General features: G+C 36.7%; 3 protein-coding genes and 1 long non-coding RNA gene across 6 annotated transcripts in view; 2 read left to right on the forward strand and 2 right to left on the reverse strand.

Annotated features, from left to right (window-relative positions):
* The window catches only part of LOC132864145 (uncharacterized), a 14145-nt gene extending 5849 nt beyond the window's left edge, over positions 1-8296 (reverse strand). Inside the window, exon 1 of one of the 3 annotated variants that reach the window (XR_009650183.1) lies at positions 7982-8296. This is a non-coding gene — a long non-coding RNA (uncharacterized LOC132864145). Of the gene's footprint in view, positions 1-3100; positions 3415-6834; positions 7009-7981 lie in introns of those variants that run through there. The other 2 variants (XR_009650182.1, XR_009650181.1) reach the window with 2 other exon arrangements.
* dlx6a (distal-less homeobox 6a) lies at positions 4286-6674 on the forward strand. The gene is made up of 3 exons (XM_060897353.1): positions 4286-4864; positions 5422-5615; positions 5827-6674. The coding sequence occupies exons 1-3, from the start codon at positions 4561-4563 to the stop codon at positions 6064-6066; spliced, it is 738 nt and encodes a 245-aa protein (XP_060753336.1). The 5' UTR covers positions 4286-4560; the 3' UTR covers positions 6067-6674.
* Positions 8297-9755: 1459 nt separating the features above from the next.
* On the reverse strand, positions 9756-11867 carry dlx5a (distal-less homeobox 5a). The gene is made up of 3 exons (XM_060897333.1): positions 11343-11867; positions 10786-10970; positions 9756-10354 (listed from the first exon to the last, which is right to left on the reverse strand). Exons 1-3 carry the CDS (start codon positions 11704-11706, stop codon positions 10043-10045), a joined length of 861 nt encoding a protein of 286 aa, XP_060753316.1. The 5' UTR covers positions 11707-11867; the 3' UTR covers positions 9756-10042.
* Positions 11868-13474: 1607 nt separating this feature from the next.
* ago2 (argonaute RISC catalytic component 2) lies at positions 13475-25682 on the forward strand. The gene is made up of 19 exons (XM_060896810.1): positions 13475-13712; positions 16340-16574; positions 16651-16771; positions 16971-17152; positions 17566-17702; positions 17791-17925; positions 18015-18102; positions 18766-18913; positions 19003-19122; positions 19219-19341; positions 19452-19585; positions 19845-20029; positions 20152-20311; positions 20435-20525; positions 21064-21258; positions 21341-21475; positions 21563-21664; positions 21925-22124; positions 23092-25682. The coding sequence occupies exons 1-19, from the start codon at positions 13688-13690 to the stop codon at positions 23198-23200; spliced, it is 2625 nt and encodes an 874-aa protein (XP_060752793.1). The 5' UTR covers positions 13475-13687; the 3' UTR covers positions 23201-25682.
* Positions 25683-26000: the final 318 nt, after the last annotated feature.

Consider the following 26000-nt stretch of genomic DNA (forward strand, 5'->3'; position numbering starts at 1 on the left):
TGTTCGGCCACTGCGCGCCCAAACAACAATAAAGCATGTGTCTGTGATGACATGCAAACCCACTATTCACTCGGGTGTGTTCTCAAGCTGTCAAAACACACACTAGCCTGACTAACTCCTTTTAGGGACATTATACGTTATCCAGAATTGTCAACGACTCTCCAGAGACACGCTATTTGATATAGATATTTAAAGATATATGAAAGAAAATTGCTCTGTTGTCATGAATATACATGGGTTGTATATGTATCTTTTACTCGCGAAGACATTGTATGTCGTATTATTAGATTTTTTTATTTATATATATATATATATATATATATTTATATATATATATATAGATATATAGATATATATATAGATATAGAGAGAGAGAGAGAGAGAGAGAGAGAGAGAGAGAGAGATGATAGATAGATAGATACATAGATTCGTAGTAAGGAGATTTTTAAGCAATTTAAATAATCAATTATTTATGAAATATGAAAGAGTAGTCTAATTGGGTCTCTAAAAAGCATCTTAACTGAATTATGTACTGTACTTTCTGATCATATTGAAATTTAATAATCACCACTGATGCACATCAGGAGGTGATCCGTTCTTGTTTTGAATTGAAAGCCTCTATAATACAGGCGGTATACAGAAAAATCATAAATTGAAAGAGGACTCGGCTCAAGAAAAAAAGGCTATCTTTGTTTGTCGCCTTTGTTTACCACGGGATTTTTTTTTCCATTTTACTAATTCATTTCAATGGCTTTCAAACTGGAAAATGGAAATGTTGCTCTTGCCCTCTATTTTAGCAGCCGCGTCCTGGCAACAGAGCAATTTTCTATCATCAAGGATAAACGGCATCGAACAGTACATTCGGGTAAAAAAGAGCCTATGATTGCTAGCCTTCCTGTCTGTCATCTCTCTACAAAATCCTCTCCTCCAGACCTGAGCTGTGTGCTGTCAGAGCTAATAATGTCTTCTATTAAGTCGAAAAAGAGCCACGAAAAAATCCCACTGTTCTCATTTGTTCAACATTCTCAAAACATAAAAGGGATTTCAGCTTAATTTATATGAACCGAAAATTAAAGCCTAGGTATGCCTTTTGTTGGGTGTAGTTTTGCTCTGAACATAATGAACGTAGTGTAGCTTTTTCTTTTTTGTACCAATTTTGTCGGAGGAAAAATGTTTCATTGTGGGAATAAAGGCCACTGTTCGGGTTTGTGAACTTTTAGGAAATTGTAGAAACTAGACAAACAATCGACAAACTAATATATGATTCATTAAGAAATGCTTTGCACTGATTTACTTGCAGTGTCAGTGATTTCATAGAAAACTGACCACTGTGTACATCAGGTGCAGGCTGTTAGAGAAAATCCAGCATGCTTTGCTAAACCACTGTAGTAATTTAAGATAACTATGTAATTGTATATCTAATACTAATAAAAGCTAATGTTTTAAATCCTAGAAACAATTATTTCTGTCTTTTGTATGAATTATCAGACAAAAGCGCCCTTCACAAGTGCATCTTCTCTACATCAGGTTTTCTACTGAAAGCCACTTTGATGGCCAAGGTTATGAGATGTGCTTTTCTATTTAGATCAAGATCTTGACTTTAGTCATTTAAATCCAAACGCAAAGCCAGCATTCACTAGCTTTTCCGAGCCAGTTCTTTTCCCTTGCAGCGATGTGAATTCATGCATGTGGCATTAGTCAGTGGGGCTGAACCGGGGAGAAGATGCGCATTGACCATTTCTGATGGCTTCCACCCCAAAACGTTTCCTAAAAATACTGAAATCGACAGCACACAATCCGAATATACCCAAAGAATCAGTAGCTGCTGGATTACAAGATTTTGTTAGAGAATGAATGCTTCAACTGAGCACAGCGTTAACACTCGATCACTCAATTATACTGTATAGAGAATGCAGGTACACAACTATGTACACACTAGGCCTAATACACAAAAGTCAGTCAAGCATATTGTATTAAATGGTGGATATTTGCACAACACCACCAGCAGCAACAAAAAAACAACACAAATTATTAGTAGTATTTTATTATTATTATTATTATTATAAACATTGTTGTTGTATTATCCTTGTTGCTGGTATCCTATTTTGTTTATATATATATATATATATATATATATATATATATATATATATATATATATATATATATATATATATATATATATATATAGGCCTATAATGAGCAATTATCTCTGTTGCTGTTATATTCCATGAAATAAGATTAAAATGTTTTCTTTTTTTTCACATGAACATTTTTAATTTATAAACAAAATCCTGTTTATCGAATAAAAACTTTCTTATTATAGTAGTAAATTACCAGTAGTGTGGAGTTGCCTAAAAGCTAAAGTGATTTCATTCTTGGCTGCTTGAATTAAATTGTATTTCTCCACAGTTCTATAGGGGAGGCAACGCAGTACTCAAGATCCAAAAATAACTAAAAAAAATTATAATTTAAGATGTAATATGATTTATAATAAATTAATACATGTACTTATTTTAGACCTGACAGTTACCTTATTTAAAAATCTCCTGTTTCCTGTATAATTTTATTGTGTAGTTAGAAACTTTGATCTCCTACATATAACAAGATCTTATAGCTTTTGTCTATTTGTCTATTTAAGAATGCTTTTTATTTGACGTGTATGCATGCATATACACGATTATATAATATACGCACCAATGTTATAATAGACGTACAAAAAAGGTTATGCTGTGGATTATGTTTACAACATGTTTTATAGCAAGGGTTTGTCATTTGTCATTTCACAGAAGAGACAAAGGCAAAGGCAATGAACCGCTACGTCTCAGCCTATTACACGCCTAACGTGCACGCAACAAAGCAGAATTGAAAGTTTAGTTTGTTCCATTCAGAGGTGATTAGAGAATAGGCCTGTTTGGGTCTGGTTTCCCTCTTGCGTAGTTGAAAAAAATCGAAAAACTGGTTCGAACAGAGTCTCTAATGCACCATTACATTAAAATGACAGCTGATGAAGTCAGAATAATATCATAAAAAATCTGACCACCAATTATAGAGGTCCTTCATTAAATTTCGATAGATCATACAAAAATTATTCCCTTACCTGTGACACTGTCTCAAATACAATTTCCAGCTATGCTTTGTTGTAAACAGAAATCAAGGGAAAAATCCAACAACGCGAGCTTTTGAACGATCAGCTGGCCCTGTGTTTCTGTTCGTCCGATCATGGAGAGTGGAAATCCAGGCCGCTTGTGCACTTTTAAATCCCGCAAAGTAAATAACAACCCTGGCAATAATAGCAAGGTACCAAGTTCTTGTTACAGAAAGGGAGAAAATTGAAACTAAACGCTGCATTTAGACGACCATTTTTGATAAGAGGATAATTGAGGCGACACTGGCGTATAATTAGCGGATAATTTATGCTATATCTACTTTTATTCCACTTCCAAAAATAAACTTCGTCCATAATCATTACAGATGAATTGTTCACAATTTTATTGGAGCAATTTGAATACAGTGTAGCGAGTAATCAAACGGGATTTGGATATAACTGATTGCGACTATAATTACTTTTTCATCACCATTTAAAGCAAATGAACGCTATATTATAAAGTAACGTGTTGACCATAAAAATGAAATGATGTGAAATGCGAATTAAGTAAGCGTTGTAGTGTGTATTTACAGAGTGGTTTATAATGTGAACGCGATTTGCCAAACCACTAACTGCATGTGCAATTTACATACATTTTCAACTGTAACGAGCTCCTGATTGCAGCAGGGAAACGCTGTCAGTTAGCCGGGACATCCAATGACAGAACCTTGGACTGTGACTCGTGCGTAATTACGATAAAGCTAGCACGCATAGCATAATTACGCAGTTAACAAGTTTATAGGATTTCGTTACGGACGTGTTCAGATTACACTCCTAATAATTGATCATAATTCACAAGACTAAAAAAATAAATATTGCTATATTCGTAAAATTATAGTGGCAACTTTAACACGGTTGTAATATGTAATATAGCCTACCCTGATCATCACCTCACTGGGTCATTAACACAACTTAATCAGATCAGATGCTGGTATACCTTATTATTGTGGTTATCGGACCTTTCAAGCCCTTCTTGTCTTTAAAATCATATTTACAAGTAATTGTTTTGTGAACATCCGAGGGATACCCCACCGTTATTATCCTCCTCATAGAGCAGTTAAGATAGGTTAACTCGCTGTAAAGTCTCAGCTAAGCAGAGAACTGATGACGTGAGGTTGAGTGACCAATAGGAAGGCGCTGCCCTTTGGAGACAAACCATTTTACTTGTAGTGTCTGCATCAAGTCTAGAAGCAAGGACTCAAATTTAACAGAATCCACCTTATAATCTCCTGCCTTTACGCAAGCCCACCTTTCGCCACACCGCGTGAGAAAAACGGAAGGGAGAAAAAAGAGACATTTCGGAGTAATAAGGCAGCATTCCCTAAACAAGGGGGAAAGAACACCACAACAGGAACCATTTGGACTTGAGAGACGGGAGGGGGGGAGTAAGTACTCTCAAGGCAGAAAATTTGATGATGACCATGACTACGATGGCTGACGGTCTGGAGGCTCAGGACTCGTCAAAATCGGCTTTCATGGAGTTTGGTCAGCAGTCGCACTCGCAGCAGAGCTCTCCGTCGATGGCCGCCAGCCACTACCCGCTCCACTGCCTCCATTCCGGCTCCCACGCTCACCAGCACGACAACTCTCCGTATTCGGGCTCAAACTCGTATAACAGGTCGTTATCATACTCGTACATGAGCCATCCGCACCACAGTCCATACCTCCCGTCCTACCATAATAACGCCGCCGGCACACAGACAAGATTAGACACAGGTAAGCGCACTTTATATTTCTAAACTCGCTTATATGTTTCCAACGTTTAATTAGGCTGTTCTTGCTTTATTAGCCTTTGCATTATTATTATCTTGTTTTACCGGGTTGTTTGCGACACAAATCCCTGTACACATTATGCGAATTATAGCGCAGGTACAATTGTGCGCTTGTATTTCAATCGTATTCAATCGCGCCTATTGTCCTTTGTCTGGTTTTGCGGCAGATAGATGAGTTTTTAGTCCTTGAAACAACAACAACAACAACAACAACAACAACAGTGAGCTTCTGAAACAGATTTGTCATTAGGCTACAAACTGGCTTTTTTCCCCATCAATAACGATCTGAATTTTTTTCAATAAGCTGTTTATAAATATGAGTTTTAAATATGGAAATATATTGTTTTTTTTGTTGTTGTTTTTTTGTTGTTGTTTTTTGTCGTGTTTAATGCTTATTTTTTCATGTTTATTGTCATGCCAAATAAACTGTTCTTAGCACTAATGAACAGAATTCAAATCATACAAATATTCTCCTACCAACGCAATTTTACCCCTTTCCAGAACAGCAGAAAACAACAGTGATTGAAAACGGAGAAATACGTTTCAACGGCAAAGGCAAGAAGATTCGAAAGCCGAGAACAATTTATTCCAGTTTGCAGCTTCAGGCGTTAAACCACAGATTCCAGCAAACTCAGTATCTCGCCCTGCCGGAGCGCGCGGAGCTGGCGGCTTCCCTCGGACTCACACAGACTCAGGTGACTTTTTATCCACTGGCAAAAGGGAAATCTACTTATGAATCTGTATCCTGATACAGACCCTGTATGATTTTTGTGCATATTTTCTGACATTGCAACATCCATCCAGCTCTCTGTATAATATGTTATGCGCTTTGCTATCGGTGGTTTTAATCAAATATCAAGAATGTATAAATGATTCACGCCTATGCTTATTTGCTGTTCATTTCAGGTAAAAATCTGGTTCCAGAATAAAAGGTCGAAGTTTAAGAAGTTGCTGAAGCAAGGCAGTAATCCCCACGAGAGTGACCCGCTGCCGGGCTCCATCGCTCTGTCCCCGCGCTCTCCCGCAATTCCTCCCATATGGGACGTGTCCGCGTCTTCCAAGGGAGTGAACATGTCTGCCAATAGCTACATGCCCGGCTACTCACACTGGTACTCCTCACCTCATCAGGACTCTATGCAGAGATAGGCTGCTAATCAATGGCGGTATAGGCCCGAGGCCTCCTCGCTGACTCTCGTTTAGTTTCTCCCCGCGCTGTGATAACAAGAATGACCCACATTGCCATCTGTAAACACAAACTGAGGACATTTTTCCTGTGGGAAGTTTCATGTGAAGGATAAACAACGATCTCCTGCGTGGCGGACAGTGGATCTAAACTGTTGCAACTCAAATGGGATTGCTTCCACAATCCCTGCTATATCTATTGACTTATAAACCAAACACATAGCTCCATCACCAGCATGGGACAAAAGCGGAAGCGGAAAGAACACTGACGCCTTTTCAAATAACCCATGTGTCACATTTGAAAAAAACAAAAACAACAAAAAAAAAAATTGCGGTCTTTGCGTTATGATTACATGATTTTCATCAAGCAAAAAAAGCAATTTGTTTGTAAATATGTTGTCTAATTTTAGTTGTAAAATACTTTTTATGTTTTGTCATAAATCCAGTAAAAAACATGGCTTCAAACAATGCGTCATGCCCTGGATTTGTTCTTTTTCCCCCCAACATCACTGACAATCGAATGCTTTTTATTCACATTTGATTTTTGTTATTAAATAGATTACATTGTTGAACGAGTCTTTAGCGTTTATTAAATGTTCTTTTTCTAGATGTAACCTATTTATCTTCATTTACATAGATTTATTTCGTTCAAAATAACATTGTCGCTTTGTGTTCTAGGCCTAAAGTGACTATACGGGTGGTAGAATCTAAAGAAGTAACAAAATGGCTTACCATAGTTGGTCGTCTCTCATCGAGTTTTTCCTACAATATAGAAACGCATCTTGTCCATCTACTCTGTCTCAATCATTACAGTATTGACAAAATGTTTTTCCCCCTCTCTCCCTGTCTTGATGTGCGAAACGCTGAATACCATTCGCCACAGGATCGATCCCGAACAAAGCACCCAGCTGCAGTCTCGTTCAATATGAAGGAGATATTTGGGACAATTTATGGGTTTTATCCAAGTGAAGGTTTTTTTCCTATTCTCATAAATGCAGACATAATTAGGGTAATTTTTGATGTAGCCCGCTGATTACAGCGTTTTTACCGTCAAAGATAATTACCTGTAATTTTCTACCACTTTTAATACTGAAAGGCATCTTTATTTGGATTTGAGGTAGCAAAGACGAAACAAAAAGACGAAATTATTCGGTTATTCATGTACAAATTGCTGACAAGGGTGAACGCTCGGGATATTATCTGAAATTACAGTGTTGAATGGGGGAGAGGAGAAGCCCCTGCAGCTGTCAAACCTGTGGATGCCCCCATGCAGGCGCACAAATGGAGCTTGATTTTTTAAACACTTTTCTGATCGGGGTGAATTTGGTATGGTTCATTTAGATATTTTGCATTTATGGAAAGAGATGTAATAATGTAATATTGCAGGCTCTATGTATCCACCGTAGGGTTTACGCAACTTTACACATATCGATAAAAATAAGTTTTTGAAAATAATTCAAACACAGATAAACACAGAGGAAGAAGAAACTGGATAGAGACAAATAGATACATACAGAGACGATTAATAATGAAACAGCTGAATGTAGGACAAAGTGACAAGACACGGAGAGAGAGAGAGAGAGAGAGAGAGAGAGAGAGAGAGAGAGAGAGAGAGAGAGAGAGAGAGACAGAGAGAGAGAGAGAGAGAGAGAGAGAGAGAGAGAGAGAGAGAGAGAGAGAGAGAGAGAGAGAGAGAAAGACTAGTAACAGTTTGCTTGACACGACGCGTTTGCATTAGAAAGACAGCCTGTTTCCTTCAGCACTGTGAACAAGTAACAGCACGCTTCAGACACCGTATCTCTCTCTCTCTCTCTCTCTCTCTCTCTCTCTCTCTCTCTCTCTCTCTCTCTATTCGACAAGACATTAAGACATTGCTTACCTTCATAACCGGACAGAGGCCGTGGTTTCGGTGCGGATCCTGCAGGGAATACGGACAGTCACATGTACTGCTCGTGGTTGAGTAAGCAAATTCAGGTGTGAAAGTGTTATGCACAGCTCGACACCTCTTATATATTGGCCGCAAAATTAACCGTTATTACTGTCACTGTTTAGCGATGGTGAGCCAGAAAAAGCCTTCTGCAATCAAGAACCAAGCGCATCTTTGCAAATTATAGATAATTGTAAATGTCCAGATTATGATAATGGACGCCTAATCCTGGTGGAAGTATAATTATTGTTGAGCGTTATACAGTTGAAGCTAACTGTCATTATTCATACACCATTTGCGAAGGGATTCGCTGAGTGGAAAATGGTCAGTTGGAATTTAACAAGGCTCTCGATATAATGGCATAGGAAGTAAGTGTGTGTGTGTGTGTGTGTGTGTGTGTGTGTGTGTGTGTGTGTGTGTGTGTGTGTGTGTGTGTGTGTGTTTGAATGCTTTAGAGAGTAATCAAGGATGAACATAATAATCCTAATACCAGTTTTACATTTTGTAAATCTTGCACATCAGGAATTTGCAGCCTGATATCTCATTTTCATCGTTATGTAACCTATAATACTACAGTCCTTAGTCGAAATGATAATGATTTTAGTGTTTGCGTGTGTGTGTGTGTGCGTCCGTGCGTGCGTGCATGCGTGTGTGTGTGTATGGGATTTGAAGGACACGTGTAAGTTCAAAATTACTGCCAATTAAGATATTGTACACTATACCAGCCAGAGGTATAATATTAATGTGATGTCTTACTCGTGTGTTATATTTATAGTTATTTCGTTACGATGCACAGTTTTGATTCAGCGTTTAAAAAATATTTGAGAACAGTCTCCATGTGTCTCTTTTATATCGTTGTTTAAAATTAAATGCAGAGATATGTACGTCACTATTGTTTTGTGCCTTTTTTTTATCCTAAAATGTCTATAACGTTAAGGGTCTCCTTAATTTAATATCCTAAATCCTTAAAAAATAATAAGTATAGGCTATGTTTATCCTAATGAATGGAAAAAATATTCCTTGTAGGCCTACTATATTATAGTTAATTAGAGACATAATTTGTATTTTAATTGTAATTTGTACTGTATTACATAGTAATAATAAAACATAATACTAATTACTAATTACTACTACTACTACTACTACTACTACTACTACTACTACTACTAATAATAATAATAATAATAATAATAATAATAATAATAATAATAATAATAATAATAATAAAAAACATACCTTACTAATAGCACTATTCTAATAAACAATATAAATGCCCAGGGGGACATCTACCGAATTGTAGGTTTAATTATACCGATTTAATGAGAGCTGAGAGAACACAGAGAGAAGCAATATTAAAACTTCATTTTAAAATTCAATATTAAAATCTTCATTAAAACGAATTGCATGCTAAATAATTGTTAATAATACTCAAACATCTTGAGATTAAAGGCTTAGATTTGGCATCGGTTTAATGCTCATTAATATAATTTACGTGATTAAGATCATGTCCTTTGTAAATCAGCTTTTATCTTGGACTCAGTAAAATCCTGGACTACTTTATATCCATTTACCAAATGGTACAGTAATTTAGAAAATGGAAACGTTTCCTCCAAAATGTTTTACTATATATTTATGTTGACCGACCTCAGAGACGAGTGTTCAGTTTTCACAAAAACTACCTATTTAGCATTTATGAAAAAAATATGACAGAGTCAAAGAGCAAATATAAAGGATAAACACGTAATTCCTATATTTATTGTACGTTGCTCTTAATTATATGGCACGTCCAGGTATGACAAACGTTGAGGTTTCAATTTAAGGCACCATTGAGAATTTGTGGATCTGTAGTCCATGAAAAACATTTAATAAGTCTTCCAAATGCAAATAAATTACATGCACACATTTACACATTATACACGTTTTTTCTGTGACTGTCAAATCAGTACATTGCATATTCTTCGGAATGGAAAAAATTAAACATCAGTCCGATACAACCGATTATTAACACAAATTTCAGTACAACGTTCCTGGTCCGAGAGACAGAGAGTGCTGTAAGGAACTGGGGGCCTGAAGATGAGAATTCACCGCACCGGCGGAGGAAAACCAAGAGCCAGTGTTTTCCAAAAACGAGGAGGTGGCTGTGTTGATATTTTGGGCTTGGTGGTGAGGTCTAGAAGGAGCCTGTGAGTCCCACACAGCCGGAGACTGAGGGGAGTTGCACGCCATAGGGTCGCTTGAACTGGGACTGTGCTCTGGGGGAGGCAGATCTCCGTTCTTCATGATCTTTTTCAGTTTAGACCTTTTGTTTTGAAACCAGATTTTCACCTGCAGAGAAAAGAAATACACAAGGGGAAATAGGAATAAATAAAAACAGAGAGTAAAACAGTGCGATTGATATTTATTAAAAAAAAAAAACCACACACATACTACTACAATTATTAAGACGAAGAAAAAGAAGAAGAAGAAGAAGAAGAAGAAGAAGAAGAAGAAGAAGAAGAAGAAGAAGAAGAAGAAGAAGAAGAAGAAGAAAAAGAAGAAGAAAAAGAAGAAAAGATGATGATGATGAAAAGGAAGAAAATGAAGATGAAGATGAAGAAGAATATATGGTAATTGTTAAATTATAAAAAGTGTTGGTATTGGTATTATTACTGCTGCCACTACTTCTAAAGATTATTTTATATTTCAGTTGATATCATATATAAACCGTAAATATTGTTACTTTAATTATGTAGTGAACCTATATATAAATATCTTACCTGTGTCTGTGTGAGCCCCAGAGACGCGGCGAGCTCGGCTCTCTCCGGCAGCGCCAGGTACTGAGTGTTCTGAAAGCGCCTCTGCAAAGCCGCCAGCTGGAAACTGGAGTAAATTGTGCGCGGTTTGCGGACTTTCTTCGGTTTTCCATTCACCATTCTTATTTCTGGCTCGACAGTCTCTTTGTCTACAACAAAAACGAAATAAAGGAAAATAGGCGTAAATAATAAGCATTCTGGAGGGGAAAGCAATGTGGCATGGCAAGAAGGCATTTCATGTTCTCTGTTTAGAAACAGAAAAAATAAACGTTTTGGGTCAAATAAAGACAAAGACTTATAAGTTGATATAATGAAGTGGTATATGTATTTCCCTGCTTTATTCCGATATCATTTTTCAACCGAATTTTCATTATGCGGACAGAAAATCTGAAATTCTCACAAATTAGGGATAACGCTTTTGTAAGCTTTTTGCAGTCAAATTCTTCAAGACAAATAAATTAATATAAACTCCTATAAAATAAATCACATAAAATAAAATAGGTCCATATAATAATGGTTACCTTGTGGGCTCGGCTGTGATTGCGCTCTGCTGTACGTTCCGGCGTACTGATGATGATACGCAGAATTCGGGTATGAGCCATAATCAGCGTAAGATTTCGATGAATAGTTTCCAGCAGCAGGTCCGTTGGATCCGTGGTACTGGTACGGATAACTATTCAGAGGTTTCCCATACGAGCTGGAGTTGGGTGAACAGTAGCCGTGGTGAACCCCTCCGGCAGGGCTATAGTAGCCTGAATCCGTGGCTGTAGACTCGGGAAGAGTGGGAGATTCCTGAGACGGGTGATGCATGGCTGAAAGCTGAAAGGCGTTCTGGAAATCTGCAGACTTGAAACTATGAATCCTTTTGTCGAATACTCCAGTCATAGCGCCGTGTCTTGACTCTCTACGGACCTGAAGTTTACACTGCCATCGTGGGTGTGTGTGTGCGTGTGTGAGTTCGTGTGTGTCTGTGTGCTTGTGTGTATGAGTGTGTGTAAGTGCAGGCGTCGGCACTCTCTTGAAGACTGCTCTAAACCCCGGAGCAAAGACTTGGTTAAATCCTCAACTGCTCTGTTACGCACTGCAGGGAGGATCCACGATCCAGCTCCATTGGCCATTACGCACACACAACAGCCACAACTCTGGTATCCTAGAAATGAAACATTTTCAAAGGTCTAAAAAAAAACCTTTAAATAAATTAATTAAATTAATAAATTAAATGTCAATTTTAACTACAGCCATTATATATTAGACTTTATTATGCTGTGGTACAATGTATAAACATCTTAATTCTTAAACGAAGTGCTTGAATTATTACTAAATTAGCGCTAATTTCATTATATATATATATATATATATATATATATATATATATATATATATATATATATATATATATCCTAATTGCAATAAAATATGCATTGCATTAAGAAAAAAGATATTTTTAAAGGAGCCACATTAATATTTCTATATATCAGTCAAGTGAATATTATTCACAGTTTATCAGGACAACAAAAAAGGCGTTTATTAATTTGAAATGGTTTTTTTTAGTCTCACTCAGTAAAGTTACTTATAAGATGAAATAAAAAATACTGTAAACATAAAATAAACTAGCAAATCCCGTGCTTTATAGAGCTCATTGTGAGCCCGGAATAAATACTTACTAGCAGTAAAATAGCGCCACCTTGTGTTGGAGATCTGAAGCCAAGCAGCCGCTTAAGAAAAATAACGTAAGAATTTTATTAAAACCACTTAAATATATCAATAAATAAATAAATAAAAATGATAATAATAATAATAATAATAATAATAATAATAATAATAATAATAATAATAATAATAATATCTAGTTTCTCCAGAACGCACAACAATAGTGGGAAATGGCGTGGCCTCACTGAGTACTCTTGATTTGTCTAGCTTGGTTCTTTTATTATAGGCTCTAATCACGGTTTATTAAATAAAAGCCTTTCGCATCTTTCTAATTTATGGCTATGGCTTTAATGTTTAGAAAGGATACGGTGTATGACGTCATATGAGTTCAAACGAGTTTATTTTCCCACCCGTTTAACGACTGATCACCACCTCTGGCTTTCCTACTTCCGTACTGCTCTGTGATTGGCTCGTTGGAACCAACCTCTTGGACTGGGATTGGTTTATAATAACCCACCTTCTTCATATTTGCAGATATTTTAGGATAAATCTGTGAAATGAAACCGCAACTCACAAGTCTGTATGTACTGTGGGAGAAATGCTGAATAAATCACTTTATGTATATTATAAACTAATTTTCTCAAAATGTATATGCACTGTGTTCTAATCATTCCACCTAAGGTTAAACCTTATCCAAACTTATATTAAATATCAAAATATGGCAGGAGTTTCTGTCCAGGAAAATTACATATCAGCGTATAGTTTTCTGCTTGCAAAATGTTTTCTTAAAGCAATAAAGTAGACTCAATACTTTTTTGAGGAAATGGTAATTGATATAAATTCATTGCAGGTCAATTAACTCAGTTTGGAAAGTTGCCCCGACCAAGATGGCGGCGTTGTTGACGTGTACGAACCGCCGACATCTTTGAACGACTTCTTGTGAATGGTAGAGGCGGGGGCTTGTCTGAAAACGGGTAGGAAATGCCTGGTTGCAGATTTGTCGAGTACACAGCAGGTCGTGTTGTGACGGGGGATGGGAGTGGGGATTTCTCTCGCGGTCTTGTAGTTGAACTCTTGTCTGAAACGTTGTTTTCTTTGTGAAAACAGGCTTCGTAGCCGATAAGTTCACTTTCCTGCTCGCGAATGCACCTCGCCACGTTTGAAAAGCGAAAATAATCTGCAAGTGCTCGACGAGTTCTGCTATAAAACAGCTGAAATGTATTCGAGCGGAGCAGCGAGTGGTGAGTAACCGCTACAGCTCGAGCTCACTGGCTAACAGCTAGCTAACTACCTAGCTAGTTTGGAATTGTTATGCTAACTGTGATGTTTGTATTGACTAACTATCAAAACACCTGCCTGGTAAATATGTTAATTCGACGAACATAAAAGCAGGAGATGGTAAATGTAATAAATATCGAGTTCCTTTGGTGTTTTAAAACCCGCATGTTTGTGGTCCTTGCTATGTTATTGTTAGCAAGCTAAAGGAGTTTTTCATCTGGATGTTGCTTAGCAGCTAGCTAGCTTGTAAACTTGCCAGAGTTGTTTGCTAGCTCAGATGATCATGTTAATGATCATGTGTGTGCAGAAATAAAATAAAAATAAAAAGATAGTTGCCTCGTTTAAAAAGAACAACGTTAAAGCTAACTAACTGTAACCTATGCTAGGTACTTTGTACAGTGTAGCAACAGTAGTTAAGCTAGCTATGTGTTTCCCACCCCAACAAGTTCCTCATTTTAATTATTTTGGTGCTATAATTATTTACAGAAAAGAACTAAATAGCCTAATGTGTAACTTTGCTGGATATATTTAGTAATGGCCTTTTAAATTTGCCGGCCTTTGAGCAGATCAGCAAGTGTGTAAGCCAGTAGAGGAAGGATTTGAGATTTATGAGGCGAGAAAGCAAATTGTTGATGGTGTTAAATAACTCCATCAGCTTTCAGCACGTATTTCACTTAAGTACTTTTTATAAGTTGAGGATATTATTACTATTATGGGTCTTCTAGAGGTTAAGCTTGGTCTAAAATGCACATACTTTGATTAAAATTCGTGTGAAAGCATAGATCAGGGGTGTGTAACTGAAATACACGAAATTCCTCGTTTATTTGTCATTTTCATTTCTGACTAGTACCATAAACTTTGAACATATGAGATCTCTGATTTGAAACAAGCAGGGAATAAGTGCGTACAGTGCATCAGTCCATTCAGGGTTTTTTTTTTTTTCATTGACATGTCATATTGTCACCTCTTTAATCAGACGAGAAAGGACAAAGAAACAAAAAAGTCTATGAAAGTGAAATGTAAAATGCTTAACTTTTTCAGTAAACTTATTTTAGGTAAATAATTAATGTAAACACATACAATTGTATAAACTGCTGAACCCCCCCATACAGTCATACTTCGGTTACAGTAATATTTTAAGTATTCTGTTCGATCTGCTGTTCCTCTAATTAAGAAGAAACAGCTTTTTTTGTATTTCTAAATGTAAGACTTTGCCTTTGTGCAAGGTGCTAGTGCAACCTGTTCTATTGATACATTTTGTATGCAACTGAATGCGGAATGTCTTTGGATTTCATTACATTTTTTATGAATGCGGGTAAAAAAAAAGTGCAAATTGAACAAACCGTTAACCTTTATATCTTTTTACAAACTTCAGTGGTCTGTGTTCTTTTAAGTTTGTGTGAGATCATATTGGATATGTTCTAGGTGGAGTAGATTGCTAGAAATTAGTGTGTTTCTGTGGTCTTTAGATAAAGAGTTGAGAAACTCTGCAGCACTGATCGGTTTAAGATTCAGTTTAACACATGCAACTATCTTCCAAACGTGTCGCATTTCTGGGTTTGATAAACTAGGTTTAGACTTCCCCCATCCCCAACCCACCTCCTTATTTAGCAGACTTTACTTTTTTTTTTTAATATTCCCATCGAGCTATTCTGTGTTTTATGGAACAGAGAACAGTTTCTTCAGTTAGCTAGTACATTTCACATAGTAGTAATGACAGCAATAATATAGAATTTTTTTTAACATTTTGTTACGGTATTGTGTTTTTAATTTTGATTTGTATGGTGAATGCATAACATAATATAAGACTAACAATAAAGGATTAATTTACTTTGCAAAGAAATAGAGTTTTAATTGTTGAAATATGTACATTTTACATACGGAAATTGTTATGGCATTTTTGGAAGGAGTTCTTCAAGTTTTTTTGTTTTTTTTGTAACAGTCAGAGGTAAAGCTTAATGGATGTTGTGCACTTTACTGTTTCACAGTAATAAGCAGAATTTTTTGTCTTATTATTATAAAGAGAGGCAAAAAGGGCTTCTGTTTACAGCTGTTATACCGTAAGCAGTAAAAAGATCTGTTTTTTTTTTTTTTTGAGTGTTCCATTAAATCTAAATAAGTATGGCATGCTGTTTTTAATAAATGTAAGAAAATGATCCAATTCCTGCTGCATTGCACAGTTGATTGCCATAAATTATTTTGCACTTTGACAGGTATTAATCCTAATTTAGCCTTACTTTATATATTTTAGTTTACACACACAAACACAACCCTGGTTAGTGACTCCTGTTTGTATGTCCGCACAGCATACACAAAATGCTGTGATATATAGCTGTACTGATTTTATAAAACTACATTTTCTTCAAAATGTCAAGTTGCACTTTATTTTTAAGTACATAAAATGCAGTAAATATGCTGTGAGGATTAACTTTTTTCCTGATTTTAGTATGTACATTACTGAGGAAAATCTAGCTTGATGTTAACTGATATGATTCTTTTCTATTATTACTGTCTGAAATGTATTTCTGTGGCATTTAAAGATTTGTAAACTTTTCTGTTTTTCTTTTTGTTTTTGTTTTTCTGTCTCAAGGTCAAACAATGGAAGGATTATCAGCTCATGAAACTTATCTGTCCGCTCCATCAGCTCCTCTGTCTCCTGTACCACAAGAGTATGTGTTTAAACCACCTCAGAGGCCAGACTTTGGCACCATGGGTAGGACGATCAAACTGCAGGCCAACTTCTTTGAGATGGAGATTCCCAAACTGGAGGTGTATCATTACGACATTGACATCAAACCTGAGAAGTGCCCACGCAGGGTCAACCGGTAACTCTGAGCTCTTGAATCAAACCTCAGAGTTTAGCAGTGAGTTTTGTATCTGAACACACCTTCTGTTTTCCAGTGAAATCGTCGAGCACATGGTCCAGCACTTTAAAACACAAATCTTTGGTGACCGAAAGCCTGTGTATGATGGACGGAAGAATTTATACACGGCAATGCCCTTGCCTATAGGAAGGGACAAGGTGAGTGGAGACTGTACAGGTACTGACTTTCTAGTCCAAATAATTTTAAGTTTGTCTTAAGTGCTATCATAATACTTTTTTATTGGGTAACTGATTTCGGACTGATGGTTGTTCATTGTGACTAGACATCAGAGTACATTTGTAAGAATCATTTTAGACATCAGAGTAAACCAAATGAGCATGTATAATTTTGTCTTAGGTGGAGCTGGAGGTAACTATCCCTGGAGAAGGGAAAGACAGGAGCTTTAAAGTGGCCATAAAGTGGGTTTCCTGTGTTAGTCTTCAAGCTCTTCATGAAGCGTTGTCTGGACGGCTGCCAAGCATCCCTTTTGAGACCATTCAAGCTCTAGATGTGGTCATGAGACATTTGCCCTCCATGAGGTCAGCTGACATATTTTTATCTCTAAGTATAAAATCAGATATTTAAAGCACATGTCTCAGTTTAACAGTGCAACCATTCGGCACTGAGTAATTAAATCAGAGATTATGAAAGAAATCTCAGATTCTCATACCTTATTGCACCACATTATTCTTAATTGCTCTCCTTTATATGTTATGATATATTTAATCCATTGTATAAATAGACAGTTTCAGCATATTTGTAAATTCAATTCAGATTTGCTTTTACCAGTGTGCTTTACCTTTATTGCTAACCACAAGGGGGCACTGTTTTACCATCTATTTCTATTATAACGTTGCAAATCAATTATAAATGGTCATCTAGGTAATCTTTGAGGACCCTGAGGATATGTTTGACAGTTAATGTAAAAACACTCTGTTTGTCTTCATCCCAGGTACACACCTGTTGGCCGCTCATTTTTCACACCTTCTGAAGGCTGCTCAAACCCTCTTGGTGGTGGAAGGGAAGTCTGGTTTGGCTTTCATCAGTCTGTTCGTCCATCTCTTTGGAAAATGATGCTTAACATTGATGGTATGGCCAGTCAGCATGTTTTTATTTTTGTGACTGTATGCATATAAATGTCTGAAGTTATTCGCCGTTTTTTAATTTGTTTTATTAGTATCTGCAACGGCATTCTACAAAGCCCAACCAGTGATCGAGTTTATGTGTGAGGTTTTGGATTTTAAGAGCATCGATGAACAACAGAAGCCCCTAACAGATTCCCAAAGAGTCAAATTCACTAAGGAGATAAAAGGTAAATGCATCTTGTAAATGCTGAAGTTTTGTGCATTTAGATTTCAGCAGTAGCACATTTACCTTATCCTGCTTTGTACGCTACTGTAGGTCTGAAAGTAGAGATCACACACTGCGGGCAGATGAAAAGGAAATACAGAGTTTGCAACGTAACCAGGAGACCAGCCAGCCACCAGACGTAAGAGCCCTTTTAAATAGCTGTCTGTTTAATATTGATTTATGGGGTTTGGTGATTATTTTGTCTTTTGAGAGAGAAACCCAATCCTGAGTTGCATCTGATATCTTCATTCATTCCTGCCTGTGTCACATTTCGTTTGAAAGTAGCAGCGTGCAACATCCTCGTAGAAAGGGATTTTAAGTGGGAATGTTTTGATCTGAGCCGTGTATGTCATTACGCCTTTACAAATGAGATGCACAAAACGGGATAATTAAGTTTTTCAAACATACACATGAAATAGATTTGATATCAAATTGAGTTGAGTGCAGTATTTAGTCGGTTTGAATTGAATTAGTGTGTTACTCCCTTATTAGCGCAGGTGAGAATTCAGCAATTGCATTCAGGTGACAGATTGCACTGAGCAGGGTGATCTCAATCTGGTTCCATATTAAATTCTAGAGCGATTCAGTTGTTTTGAGAAAGCAGTGCAAACCTAAAAAAGTGAACGCAGCATGCATAATATTATTACAAAGTGAAATGACTGACTGCTTTGTTGCATTTAACATTAACTCACTCTCACCATACACTAGCAAGTACACATCTCTGGCTTTGTACAATATGCCTTGTGATCTCAAATTGAATATATTGTGGATTTTAACCTTTTTATTCTCTGCTCTGCCACAGGTTTCCATTACAGCAGGAGAATGGACAAACTATTGAATGCACTGTGGCACAATACTTTAAGGATAAATACAAACTGATACTTCGATATCCTCATCTCCCATGTTTACAAGTCGGGCAGGAGCAAAAGCACACTTACCTTCCTCTTGAGGTTAGACAAAATATTCTGCTTTTTTGTATGAGAACCTTTAATAAGTAGTTTTATGTATTTACCCCTGACTTCCCCATGCTTTGTATTAGGTTTGTAACATAGTGGCTGGACAGCGATGCATTAAGAAACTGACAGACAATCAAACCTCCACTATGATTCGTGCCACAGCCAGGTCAGCCCCTGACCGTCAGGACGAAATCAGCAAATTGGTCAGTTCATGTCTCTGATTCTAGCAAATGTAAAGCTGGTAATCTGCCTAGACCTGTAGGTTTATTTAATGGTTTTTGAATTCTTATTCATTACAGATGAGAAGTGCCAACTTTAATAGTGACCCTTATGTGCGAGAGTTTGGGGTCATGGTAAGGGATGAAATGACTGAAGTGAATGGCCGAGTCCTCCAGGCACCATCAATTCTTTATGGAGGACGGGTACAAACTACTTTTTGAAAATTTTCAAAGGATATAATCATTTAATATTGTATAATAAGAATTCCTGTACAAGTATAGAGTTTATTGATTTAGTGTTCCATTTATATCAGAACAAGGCAATAGCAACCCCAATCCAAGGTGTATGGGATATGAGAAACAAGCAATTTCATACTGGTATAGAGATCAAGGTTTGGGCCATCGCCTGCTTTGCTCCACAAAGGCAATGCACTGAACTCTTATTAAAGTAAGTACACAGTTGCTTATATGGTGGTATTTAATTTGATCCTACTTTGTTGGAAACCTACTTTTAGTTTTAAATGAATATTTTATTTCATTGTATAATCTCAAGTTTGAGGTGTTGCTGTTCTTTATTAGTTACTAGAAGGTTGTGTGATCAGTATTTCAACAAACTTTTACATTATATATGCTCAGCTGTTTACATCTATTCTGCAAGTAAATGTGATTGTAAATGTGTCTATTCCTTTTGGTTCTGTTCTTTATAGGGCATTTACAGACCAGCTGCGCAAGATTTCTCGTGATGCAGGCATGCCCATTCAAGGCCAGCCCTGCTTCTGTAAGTATGCTCAGGGAGCTGACAGTGTGGAACCCATGTTCAAACACCTGAAGTACACCTACCAAGGCCTGCAGTTAGTCGTGGTCATTCTTCCAGGGAAGACGCCTGTCTATGGTAAGTCAATCTCTACACTTAATATTTATCAACTGTATTTCTGTCTTTGACACAGATTTTAACGGTCGATGTTGCTGCATGTTTCTGTTCCGTAACCTGGCTTCTTTTTCATGTTCTCAAAGCGGAGGTGAAGCGTGTCGGGGACACAGTTTTAGGAATGGCCACTCAGTGTGTCCAAGTGAAGAATGTCCAGAAAACCACTCCACAGACATTGTCCAACCTCTGTCTGAAGATCAACGTTAAGCTGGGTGGAGTCAACAACATTCTGCTTCCGCAGGGAAGGTGAGCACAGATTAGATCTTAAAGAAGAAGGTTACATCAGCAGAATTTTAGTTTGATGTATTGATGCTGGAATAGCTTTGGTGATTTTTGTCTGAAATAAAGCTTTGATGCTTTGTTCTTCAGGCCCCTGGTTTTCCAGCAGCCTGTAATTTTCCTGGGTGCAGATGTAACTCATCCTCCAGCAGGAGATGGAAAGAAGCCCTCCATTGCTGCAGTAAGTCAAAATTGATATTGTGAAAAGTTAGACTTAATGGGGAAAGTGATAGAAAGATTAGCGCTCTATTTAGCTCTGCTAGAAGTCAGGTTTATTCAAACATTCAGCAGAATGAATCAATTACAAGACAGCTTATCAATGTACACATGTGAATAATTATGTTCTTCAATTGCTTCAGAATGAATTAAAGTCATTGTGTCACTGTATGAAAATAATCCATGATGCGTTGGTATGATGCTGAAATCTATTTTTTCCAATAATATCAAACTGTTTTATTATTTTATATGGCAACAATTTCCCCTTGTTTGCAATTTTAAAATGTTTGAAATGTAATTTTATCCATTTCCATTTAATACTTTCCTATTTAAAATATATTGAGTGTCTAATATGTAAGTTCTTGTTTTCGATGTTACCAAAGAAGCTTTATGTTTGAATAAATGTTTAAAGCAAACACCTATAAACCTAGAGTTTACCAACCTTAAGTAGTCATAGAATTAATTAATGAGCATTTTGCTAAATATGTTTCTGCCTGCTTTAGGTTGTTGGTAGCATGGATGCCCACCCAAGCCGATACTGTGCCACAGTGCGTGTTCAACAGCACCGCCAAGACATAATTCAGGACTTGGCTGCAATGGTGAGAGAACTGCTGATCCAGTTCTACAAGTCAACCCGCTTCAAACCCACTCGTATCATCTACTACAGAGACGGCATTTCAGAAGGTCAATTCAATCAGGTAAACTATTGCTCTATATAGGACATTTTTCTTTAAAACCTTTACGTTTTGTAGTTGTGTATTGACTGTTGGTTTTCTTAAGGTTCTGCAACATGAGTTACTGGCAATCCGTGAGGCCTGTATAAAGCTAGAGAAGGACTACCAGCCAGGAATCACTTTTGTAGTAGTCCAGAAGAGACACCATACTAGGCTTTTCTGTATGGATAGGAACGAGAGGGTTGGTTACTTCAGTAACACTGCATTATATGTATTGTATTTCTTGAGATGTGCCTTTGGGTAACTCATCGGTTCTGTTTGCTTTTAGGTTGGAAAGAGTGGGAACATCCCTGCTGGCACCACAGTTGACACGAAAATCACTCATCCATCAGAATTTGACTTTTACCTTTGCAGCCATGCGGGCATTCAGGTACTAACTTAACAGAACGCTTGGAATTGTATCTCATTTCTGTTACATTTGGCATACTTTGCAGTTTCTGCATTTGTTTCTGCTTACAAAATTCGTTATCTATATCTCTGTATGCTGAAATCATACACAAGTAAAATGTGAGTGATTTTGCCGCAGGTGTCTACACTACCATGCTGTTTTTGAACAGTTAAAATTGATTTAAAAGAAAGGTAACCCTCTTTCTTACATAAACTAACCTTTCACATTGATGCACTCCACAGGGTACGAGCAGGCCATCTCACTATCATGTGTTGTGGGATGACAACCATTTCACTTCAGATGAGCTACAGGTACTCACATACCAACTGTGCCACACCTATGTACGCTGCACCCGCTCTGTTTCCATTCCTGCACCTGCTTACTATGCCCACCTTGTGGCATTCCGAGCACGTTACCACCTGGTAGACAAGGAACACGACAGGTATGCAACCCCGAGGCCTTATTGTGATGAACCTTTTCATTCTTTGATTGTAGGGCTGGATCATATGCAGAAAATAATGCTATCCAAGATTCAAGAGTTTGTCATATGTACAGAAAACAGTGTTAGACCGTACAATGAATTCTCCAGCAGCCTATGACATCAATTACGGACATAATGTCTAAATGATTATCATGTCTTTATTATCACTATCATGTATAAATGATTTTCTAAAAATATGGGTTTTAATTACAAGTGATTTATAATTATTACAATATCATTTTGGTAGCAGGTGATTTAAATATTAGAATTTTGTTTTAAATCTAATACGTTTTTTTACCATGTACAAAAATGAATCATCAAATTCTGTATTTAAGATACAGCATTATTGTTTTCATGGCAGTTTGTTAGCAAAAATATCACAGGAAAAACTATTAAGCAAATTCTTACTTCTGTGGTAACAAGTTAGTAAAATAGAAAAAGAAAATGTAAAATGTATTTACTATATGGAGAAAGGATACTTGACCATAACCTGAATTATTACCACAAAGCTGGAAGCACACAATTGTATAGTATGACATTGTATGCTGTAGCATTCAGATTTCCCCTGGAATTTAAGATGCCCAAACATGTCCCAGCATGACAATGCCCCGTTCACAAGGCAAGTTCCAGGAAGACATGATTTGCCAAGTTTGATGTAGATTAACTCGAGTAACTTCATAGAGCTCCAACCTTAACTCCACATAACACCTTTGGAGAAAACTGTGATGCTGACCGCCTCCATGCCTCACATAAGTGGCCGAGTTCACTAATGCTTATAATAATTGGTTATACTAATTAAAGGACAGACTTCATCTGCAGGTGGATACTCAACATGTACATTGGTGGGATGGTGAGGTGTCCACATATTTCTGCCCATATAGTGTATGTTTTTTCATATTGATTTGTGTTTCATTATTTCTTTTGGTAGTGCTGAAGGCAGCCACACATCAGGCCAAAGTAATGGTCGAGATCAGCAGGCCCTGGCTAAAGCTGTGCAGATCCATCAAGACACACTGCGCACCATGTACTTCGCCTGAGCTCTGCAAGAGTTGAGTGTCATATCCTCGAACACCATGTGTCTGTATGTTTTAACGTGCCCCGTTCATCTTGGGGTCTCCAAATGTGCACATGCTTAACTCATAACATTTCACACATTCAAGCTCTTTATCTCTGTATTTATTTGAGCTGCAAGAAAACATTTTTGTCCATTTGTTCTATCATTTTACACTGACAGTTCTGACTTTGCTTTGAGGTTTATATTATTATAAATATCAGAATTATGATTATGCCAAGGTTGATGGAATAGAACTTTTGATGAAGTTATAACATTCAGGTTGCAAGAAAGACATATTTGTGGAACCTCTGTTAGTACTGACTTAAAAGGACTTAAGGACACGAGTACTTACTGTTTTTTTTTGTTTGTTTGTTTGTTTGTTTCACATGTACTAACAAATCTAGGTCAGTGTTGTTTTTTGTTAGTTCTCAACTAAGTCACTCTCGCCGTAGTTTTTTTGTTTTCTTTTGACTACAAACTGACATGTGTTTATAATTAAATGGAAATCCAATCTATCTATTATAATATGGAAAGATTGGACGGTTTTTAGGCCAGTGGAAGGTTAATCAACTAGAAATCTGTCATTCTCTCACCATGAGAAGAGTGTTTTGACAATCAGCTGTCTGGGTCTGAAGAGAATTGTAGTTAATACAGGACTGGTTCCTGAGACCAGCACCCATTCTTGAACTAAATCTGTTAGTAAGTTATTCTATTACTACCTTAGTTTTCTTTTTTGTTTTCCCAGCATTATCTGTTAGACCATCCCAGTTAGACTGTAAAGAGGTGTACTAATAATGTGTGTGTGAGACGTTAGTTTCTATGTACTGCTGATTATTATTATTATTATTATTATTACAAGTCCAGCCTGAAGTTTTGCTTTCTTAAAGGAACACTCCATTGTTTTCAAACTAATTTCTATCTACTGCTTCTGTAGTGAGTAACTGATTACTACTTACTTAAAGACTTAACATCTTTTTCTCTATCCTGAGAAAAGATCAGAGAGCCTGTTTCTGTGAAACTTATTTATAAAGACAGCCTAATGGCAGCTGTTGTATGATATTAAACATTTACAGTTCCTGACCACATAACCCAAAATACCACTTGATGAGACGGAAAGCAAAATAATTTTTTTATGTAGTTTTATTCCACTTTTACTGGGGCAGTAGATTAAAAAATTCTGCTCACTTTTGCTTTACATTCATGATTGTATGCATGTACGTCTGAAAAAGTCTCATCCTCTAAAAGACTAAATTGCGTAGAGATTATATTTAAAGTCCAATTCATAAATACTTGGCAGAGGAATTTATAAAAGCATTCTACAGTTAGTTACCATTACCTTGCCCCATTTTTAGGCATCTCTTTATGAGTAAGTTTTGAGTTCATGTTTTCTTAGATTTTATTTGGGCACAGAGAAGTCTGCAGTTATTTTTGTGAGATCAGCCTCTGCATTAGAGGTGCATTGGATAGAAATCAGGCTTAACAAACTCTGGAGTATTACTTTAAGTGTCTTGTGATTCTGCTGTGGTGGTGCATGAATCACAATGTAAAGGACAGATGTTTTTAATTTTTTCAATGATTATTTTACATCTCCATGTTCAAGATGGTGAGCTGTATATAGTTTCTTTGTTAGATCTATACACACTGATGGCTTATGGAACAATGGCCTTAATGGTATGGAGGTCTTGAGGATTACGGGAAAGCGTTTGTTGGTTATAGATATCTAGTTAGCCACATTACACTTGAATGTGTTACGCACCTTATTTTTTTGCCCAAATGTCAGTGATAACGCAATAGCCTTTACCATGAATTTTTGACTGTTCTATTGAATCTAAATTTGAGGACTCCTATTGTGCAACTCTTTGCATCTTTGGTGCTCAGAAGCTCTTCTCAAGAGCTTTGTAGTGTCATTGGGTTTGTCTAATAGGTGAGTGGTTTCAGTTTTTGCTAAAGGCTTTTGAGATTATGGGGTAGATTAGCAAATGATCCAACAATTTGTAAAAAAAAAAATTACTGTTGTAAATTGTTTGGACATTTTTTTACTGTTATAAATGCAAATATTATTGGAACGTTGATTAGCTTCCCCATAAGTTTCACATTTAACTTTAAATAACCTATAGCTGAACATTTTTAAACTTTTATACCTATGCATTTATAATCAAGAGATTTTAGTGTGTTTTTGTGTATATATTGACTTTAGATAATGTGTATTGTAGTCATTTTAAGCTTTAATAGAGTGCATGGGGGGAAAAAACAACCTCTTCCTATTGTAGCAGTATTAGCCTATAGAATATTCTATTTTTATTATAGCAGACAATTAGATACAACTTTCAGTTAGTCCTGTTAGCCAAGAAAGATTACACGTATTTAAACATACTGTTATCCACATAAACTGAAGCACAACAAATGATTGGTGCTAAACCTTTTCCTAAAACAAATATTTTATGTACAATGAGATCACAGTAAAACATCAACCATGGAAATGATTTTTAAGGTTGAGTTTCTTCAGCTTATTACCAGCGTTATTCATTACTGTCATTTTCTGACTGAACTGTGTTGCAGGGGCATTTTTATTCTCAGTCTCAAATACTTGACTTAGTTATTTTTCATATTTGACGCTGGTCTCTAAACTTGCAGATGCACTTTGAAGGGCATTGGACATGTACCATTGGTAATTGTGTGGAAATGGCTAGCTGTCCTACCTCTTGTTGCCTGTTTCTAATATAATGGTAACATCACTGCGTTAGTCATTTTTTTATAATTACACAAGTGGTGGTGTTAGAATA

The sequence above is a fragment of the Tachysurus vachellii genome, chromosome 21 (assembly GCF_030014155.1).
Source record: "Tachysurus vachellii isolate PV-2020 chromosome 21, HZAU_Pvac_v1, whole genome shotgun sequence".
NCBI lineage: Eukaryota > Metazoa > Chordata > Actinopteri > Siluriformes > Bagridae > Tachysurus > Tachysurus vachellii.

Bases quoted from the DNA above. Each gene is read 5' to 3' on its own strand.
- dlx6a (XM_060897353.1), top strand. From the start codon at position 4,561: ATGATGACCATGACTACGATGGCTGACGGTCTGGAGGCTCAGGACTCG. The intron at 4,865-5,421 runs GTAAGCGCACTT...ACCCCTTTCCAG, and splicing joins ACAGACAAGATTAGACACAG to AACAGCAGAAAACAACAGTG. The intron at 5,616-5,826 runs GTGACTTTTTAT...TGTTCATTTCAG, and splicing joins TCGGACTCACACAGACTCAG to GTAAAAATCTGGTTCCAGAA.
- ago2 (XM_060896810.1), top strand. From the start codon at position 13,688: ATGTATTCGAGCGGAGCAGCGAGTG. The intron at 19,123-19,218 runs GTCAGTTCATGT...TATTCATTACAG, and splicing joins AGGACGAAATCAGCAAATTG to ATGAGAAGTGCCAACTTTAA. The intron at 20,526-21,063 runs GTAAGTCAAAAT...TGCCTGCTTTAG, and splicing joins AGAAGCCCTCCATTGCTGCA to GTTGTTGGTAGCATGGATGC.
- dlx5a (XM_060897333.1), bottom strand. From the start codon at position 11,706: ATGACTGGAGTATTCGACAAAAGGATTCATAGTTTCAAGTCTGCAGAT. The intron at 10,971-11,342 runs GTAACCATTATT...TTTTTGTTGTAG, and splicing joins ATCACAGCCGAGCCCACAAG to ACAAAGAGACTGTCGAGCCA. The intron at 10,355-10,785 runs GTAAGATATTTA...TTTTCTCTGCAG, and splicing joins TGGGGCTCACACAGACACAG to GTGAAAATCTGGTTTCAAAA.